This window comes from Tuber melanosporum (genome assembly GCF_000151645.1).
Source record: "Tuber melanosporum whole genome shotgun sequence assembly, scaffold_55, strain Mel28".
NCBI lineage: Eukaryota > Fungi > Ascomycota > Pezizomycetes > Pezizales > Tuberaceae > Tuber > Tuber melanosporum.
In genome coordinates, this window is record NW_003299101.1 from 499,581 (window position 1) to 505,580 (window position 6,000).

At 52.4% G+C, this 6,000-nt stretch overlaps 3 protein-coding genes; 1 reads left to right on the forward strand and 2 right to left on the reverse strand.

Moving 5' to 3' along the window:
* Positions 1-458: 458 nt before the first annotated feature.
* Positions 459-1,911, reverse strand: GSTUM_00009344001 (uncharacterized protein). XM_002840641.2 has 1 exon: positions 459-1,911. Exon 1 carries the CDS (start codon positions 1,843-1,845, stop codon positions 619-621), a length of 1,227 nt encoding a protein of 408 aa, XP_002840687.1. The 5' UTR covers positions 1,846-1,911; the 3' UTR covers positions 459-618.
* Positions 1,912-2,140: 229 nt separating this feature from the next.
* Positions 2,141-3,759, forward strand: GSTUM_00009345001 (uncharacterized protein; the record flags this gene model as incomplete). XM_002840642.2 has 1 exon in its annotated part: positions 2,141-3,759. The coding sequence occupies exon 1, from the start codon at positions 2,221-2,223 to the stop codon at positions 3,757-3,759; it is 1,539 nt and encodes a 512-aa protein (XP_002840688.1). The 5' UTR covers positions 2,141-2,220.
* A 281-nt stretch (positions 3,760-4,040) lies between these two features.
* On the reverse strand, positions 4,041-5,556 carry GSTUM_00009346001 (uncharacterized protein). XM_002840643.2 has 3 exons: positions 5,481-5,556; positions 5,042-5,338; positions 4,041-4,976 (listed from the first exon to the last, which is right to left on the reverse strand). The coding sequence occupies exons 2-3, from the start codon at positions 5,306-5,308 to the stop codon at positions 4,140-4,142; spliced, it is 1,104 nt and encodes a 367-aa protein (XP_002840689.1). The 5' UTR covers positions 5,309-5,338; positions 5,481-5,556; the 3' UTR covers positions 4,041-4,139.
* Positions 5,557-6,000: the final 444 nt, after the last annotated feature.

Below are 6,000 nucleotides of genomic sequence, written 5' to 3' on the forward strand. Positions count from 1 at the left end.
TCATCATATTCCTAATGTATAGTCGCGGTTCCGACATATCCTGTGGGGGGTTCTTTAACCTGCGGCACCATGTGCCGCTTCCACTCTCTCGTCAAGAGGTCTCACGTACTGTTCACGTCTTTCACTGATGATGATCTCGGGACGTGTTGAACTTAGTCCTTATCCGCCGTACAGAGGTAGTTTCCTTTTCCTTTCCTTTAGTCACAAGACTCTTGTTTGTTTTCACAATCTGTGACTACCCCTGATCTAATTATAAGTGGTTTACCGCATTGGGTACCTCATGTAGTTGGATGTCAGAATAAGGATATCACTACTGCATCATGTTGGAAAGGTGGCCTGGATAGTATAGGACACAGTGTCCGGTGTGACTGCTCAGTTGATGTAGTATATTAGTATCTCTTCTCACTTTGTATTTGAAAAATCAAGCTTCTTCTCTCCTACTCCGGAACGCACACATTCACAGGACGAGCGAATGATTCGCTATGATTAAAACTCCCAATCACTATTTATTGTACAAGTGCAAAAACACTACAATACAAACCAGCAAACAGCGCCCTGTATGCAAGAAAAATAAACAAACCTAGTATACCGTACTCAAACTGTACTACTACCACCTCTTCACGAACATTCATCACCCCCATCATTAACACTCTTAACCCCCCCCTCAAACACCTCAATCCCAACCTCCTCTCCAGCCAATGCTCTATTAGAATAAGCAACCCTCAAGCTCCTCCTCGACTCCCCAGTCTTTGGATCCTCGCTCTTTCGAATGACAACCCTCGTAGCCAGCAAATTCGCCCACACAAGTCCTAAAGCTGGTATCTTTCCGCCGCCTTCCAGCCCCTCATCACACCCCGCAAACCACTTCAACTGGAAGTCTAAGCTCATGATATCATCGTCATCGTCATCTCTATCCCGCGCCGACGACGACGACGACAATGGGGTGCGAGAACTAGCGGAAGGCGTAAATTTGTCCGAAACTTGGTTTGATACTACGACGGCCAGGTTGTGGTTTATGGCTAAGTGTCTCAAGGTTGCTGCCAATCTCACCATTTCTTTCCCTCGCTGCGCCATTTGACTGCCGTGCCGGGCGCCCGCGCTGGGCGCCCCCGTCGAGGACGACGACGGGGATGAAGAAGGTGTAGAAGTATTACTCGATCTCAACTTCTTATTCCTATTCATCGGCCGTTCGAATTCCGCCCTAAAGTTCGCTGCTATCGAGTCGATTACCACCAAGCCTACATTGAACTTCTGCACGAGCACCGGGAGCTGGTAGCGGATGATATGCTCCTGAGTTTCCAAATCCGAGCAGACGATCGAAAAGACCTTATCCGTCGTGGGCTGTTCACCCACGGGCAAGTCGCGGGAGATGTAATTTTTCATCTGGATCAGACGCAAGGTTGAGAGTGGGGCTTCGGTGGAGATGTAGACCGCTGGTCTACCCAGACCACCGCGGGATGGGGACAGTTGCACGGTGAGGGTTAAGAGGAGAAGGATTTGCGTTTTCCCGGACCCGCTTTCGCCAGCGAATTCGGTGATGGCTTGCGTTGGGATTTTGTTCAGGAGCCTGTCCAGCGTTGGCGAGTGGGTTGTTATCGTGCGGGGCGGTGGAAGCGAGGACAGCCGTGCAATGTCCGCGTGGATGTGCTCTACTAGGGTTCTCTGCAGGCTTTTGAGTTCTAGAAGTGAGGTGTTTAACTGGGATGGGAGGCGGCGGGAAATTGACATTGGGTCGAGGGCTACGAGGTCTGCGGTAGTTAATCTGGCGTCTCCAATGAAGTTGAGGAGGTTTGATACAGGAGGCGTGAGAGGGAATGTAGGGAAGAGGGTTAGGAGGTCGGACATTGTTATTATTATCGTTAAAGCAAAGTAAAAGAAGTAGATAGATGTACTATTGTAGAGAAGACGAACGGACGAGGGATGGAGGAAGAGACTGTTTGTTAGGGACTTAACATACTCGTAGCTCAGTAAAGCGCTTCCGGGCCTTAATCGATTTTGGGGCCCGGAAGACGCGTTTTGATTGGTGCGCGTTGCGTCATTGCGTGTACTTACGCTGACTCATGTTTACCGCAAACAACTCCTGCCTTTACTGATGCCCATCCATAACACTCGAGTATACAAATCCTTTCAACCCCTCAACCCCCTTTCACCACCACCACAACCATTCCCTACCTTTCTTCACCTCGATACAGGGAGGGAAAAGGGGAAAACATCACCACAATGCCAAAAGCACCCTCCACCCGCCGAAATCTCACCACTAACCAACCCTCTCGCAAACCTCCCACTTCCAGCAAACCCCCTCCTCGTCCCAAAAAGACCACAATCTACAACCCGAACAAACACTCCCTCGCCTCCCTCCCCTACCACATCCTAACCACAATCCTTCACTACGCTGCTTCAACCCCCAACTCTCCATTCCCGGATACGACACTCCTGCTAAAAACCCTAACCCTCTGTCGCACACTCTACGAGCCGACGCTCGCAGTGCTGTACCACACCCCCCCGACGAATACACTTCCCTGTGCCCACCGCTTGTTACGTACGCTGCGAGAGCGGGTGCATGTCCGGCCTCTGGTTAAAGCTCTCATAGCTGACATAGAACCACTGCTAGTGACTCGTGCAGCGCCATGGGGAGCCTGGGATATACGCGAGTTCCTAAGTCTCGCGAGCGGTGTGCGCGAGGTGGATATTCGCCATGCGAGGGTATCTAGCGTGAGGGCTGGTGCAATGGGGAGGAGTTGGCGGTACCCGAGCGAGCTATGGAACGTTCTTGATCAGGCCGGAGTGCTATTGCATGGGTGGACGTGGCGCGGGGAATTCATGGAAAGGATTGATCTCGATGAATTGAAGAGGGTGCATTCCCTCCGGCCTTTCTCGGGGCTGCGAAGGGTGGGACTGGTCGGGATTGAGAGCAACGATGAAGGTGCGACGGCAGGGGATCTGTCAAGGGAGGAGGGCTGCGCGGAGGTGTTAGCATCATTGGGGGCGTTGAGGGAGGTGGCGTTTGAAGACTGTTCTGTCGCCAATGAACACTTCTCCTCAGAGCTCACCACCAGAGCACCAGGGGCCAGATTGACTAAGTTATCGTTCACGAATTGCCCCCGCCTCACCTCCTCAGAAGACAACCTCCCCTCCCTCCTCCAATCCCCTCTCTGCAGCACAACCCTCACGTCCCTGACCATCACCAACTCCCCATCCTGCACCCTCTCCTTCACCCTCTTCCTTCCACCCACCCTCCAAACCCTCTCTTACACCGCCTCATCAATACCCTCCCCACTCTCCATCCTCCCCATCCCGCCCACCCCCACCCAGTGGCCACAAGACTTAACTTCCCTCACCTTGAACCTCATAAAGTTCACCTCCCAAACAGCCTGCTCCGCCCTCCTCTCCTCCCTCATATCCGCCGCCCCGCGATTATCCGCCATGCACGATATAGCCATTTGGTGCATCCTGGACATGGATTGGCGGGCCCGCGGTACCTTCCGAGAGACCTGGGAGCCCAGGGTTAAGTCCGCCTTTCAAAGGTGTTGGACCGGAGGCAGCGGCGGCGAGGTGAGGTTTGATAATTCGAGACCGGCCGAGAGGATATTTTCCGAGCGGGACTTTTTGGACTTTGGGAACGGAGCGGGTGGTGAAGGTGGTGGTGGGAGGAGGAATAGAGCTAGTCGTGGCACGGGAGGGGGGAGGAGAAGTGGTGGAGTGGGGATATTGGGCGTTAGGAGAACGGCTGAGAGTGATGATGAGGATTATACCGAGTAATATCATAGTCAGGTTGGATTGTTCATGGGGTGTCACTCGGGCTGGGGTTGGTTGTTTGCTTGCGCTGAGGAGAAGGAAGGAAATTTAGGGTGGGAATGTTGGGTCTTGAGGGAAAGAAAAGTCTTTGTACATACCTACGATACCTAGATGACTTACTTTAGCTGGGTTAACAAATGGAACGGTTTGTTGAAAGCTTGCAGCACTTATCTGCGCCTTGTCGATACAAGTCTCACGGTGATTAACATCATCGGAGCCGCTAGGGCACATTGCACGATATCACATGAATTAATTGTCAAACACACGCCGACGGCGGCCCCGACCATATCTATTCCCTATCACAAAGAGATAAAAGGAAAGAAGCAACACCCCCCCCAAACTAATCAATCAATTTCAATGACCTCCAGACCCTTTCCCTTTCCCTTGCCCGCCTCATCCCCCCTTTTCTTTCTCCCACCGGCGTTACCGCCCCTCAACGTCTGTCCGGATCCCGAAAACATGCTCTCCTTCTTCTCGCCTTGCCCACCATCCTTCTTTTTCACGGGCTTGATCTCGTACCCAAAGAATAGTTGTCCGGGGGGGAGGCGGAGCGGTTGCGGGCCTGTGCCTCTCCTAATAGTTGGTGCGGGGATGGCGAGTGGCGGGGGATTCGAGGAAACGCCGGCGACAGGGGTGCTAGGCTTATCCCTTGGAGTGTTAGCTTTCGAGCCCTTGAGCTTTTGACCGCCGCCTCCTGCGAAGAAGGATTGCTTTGCTCCGGGGGCGGCGGTGATGACGGCGCCAGACGGGGCAATAGCTGCATAGTTTATGCTCCTGGCCATGCTGCCTGTTTCGCCCAATGGTGTTATGTTTCTCCCCCCAACCACGCTTCCGGGTCTTGATGGCTGCGGAGCACGGCTAGGCTCGACGTACCCGACCGGGGGAGCAAAGTCGACAGATATATCCGTTTCAATGGTTGTTATGGCCTTCATCTTGGTCTCTGGCTTGACCTCCAACACAGCAATATCGAAGACCTGGTCGTTGTAAAAGAAGGAAAATACATCGCCAACCGTCAGTGCAGAGAAAGTTCTCAGTGCATTCTCAAGGACTGCTTTGGGATCTGTAATGGACGTTATGAAGGCCGTCGACTGGGGTTGGAGCTTTATGAATGTCCCCGCGAGGAGGTCGGTGGATTTAATTTGGAGGAGCTCGCCAGGCTCTAGGAGGAGGGTTTTCATCATCTACTCATCCCCCACATCAGTTGCCTCCTAGAAAGACACGTAGAGAAGGGGAAGATAGTTGGTACCCAATGTGGCAAGTAAACCCTCCCCTCTTCCGCAATAAACTCCAACACACCCGCGTGAGTGACTTTATCCTTCGACCCGTTCCTCAGCTCAAACAGCATCGGATAGGCGATGTGCAGCCGCGACAACTTATCCAGGGCAGACGGCGGCATGATGACTTTCCCACCGAAGTTCAACTCCGCGCGCTCCGCTCCCGACATCATGACGATGGGGTAGCAGCGGAGGAATTCATCAAAGCGCCGGTTGCGTGGGTGGTAGCTAGGGACCATAACCTCGTCGTCGTAGAAATTTCCACCGAACTGTTTGCGGCGTAGGATGGTAGTTGAGTTAGCTTGGATCTGGATGGCCGAATGCCTGTTTACAGGTTTGTTGCGCGGTGTGGTAGGAGTAGGCTGGGAGGGGATGATGAAAAGGACAGGAGAGTATAAGATAACTACTTACCATGTTGAAAGAGGCCTGATGGCTGGGGTGATGATGTTGATGACGGGAATCCAGCTTAGAGCTTCAGAGGCTGCGCAGTGGGAGTTGAGTTAATTTAACTGAGAGGTAGACAAGTCCTCTGTGGTTGCCTGTGAAAGAAGGTTCTTGACGTCAGCTCAACACGTGACTAGGCCCTGGACTAGGATAATACAACTATTCACTGTGCCATGCAATATCACTCGTTATGGTCTTAGATGATGATCCGGACAGCCCCAAAGCAGCATCTTGAAACCGTAAACAGACTCTTGGAGCCAGGTTTGGCTCCATGACCAGATGTTTAGTATGCCCTCTGAAGACATCTTCTCACCAAGTAGAAGAACTTCGCAAACCCCACAAAGGGCAGATTTTCACACACCAAGCCACCTTAAAATACCAGAAGCCGACATGATGCCTCAGACACAAGCAAGATCCCACAAACTCCAATACCCGGCACAAAGCTAACAATCGCATATTTTTCACCAAGTTAGGCACCCCTGCAAAA

Excerpts from the sequence above, each read along its gene's own strand:
- GSTUM_00009344001 (XM_002840641.2), bottom strand. The coding sequence starts at position 1,845 with ATGTCCGACCTCCTAACCCTCTTCCCTACATTCCCTCTCACGCCTCCT.
- GSTUM_00009346001 (XM_002840643.2), bottom strand. The coding sequence starts at position 5,308 with ATGGTCCCTAGCTACCACCCACGCAACCGGCGCTTTGATGAATTCCTC. Across the intron at positions 4,977-5,041 it reads GGGTTTACTTGCCACATTGG|ATGATGAAAACCCTCCTCCT; the intron begins GTACCAACTATC and ends GGGGATGAGTAG.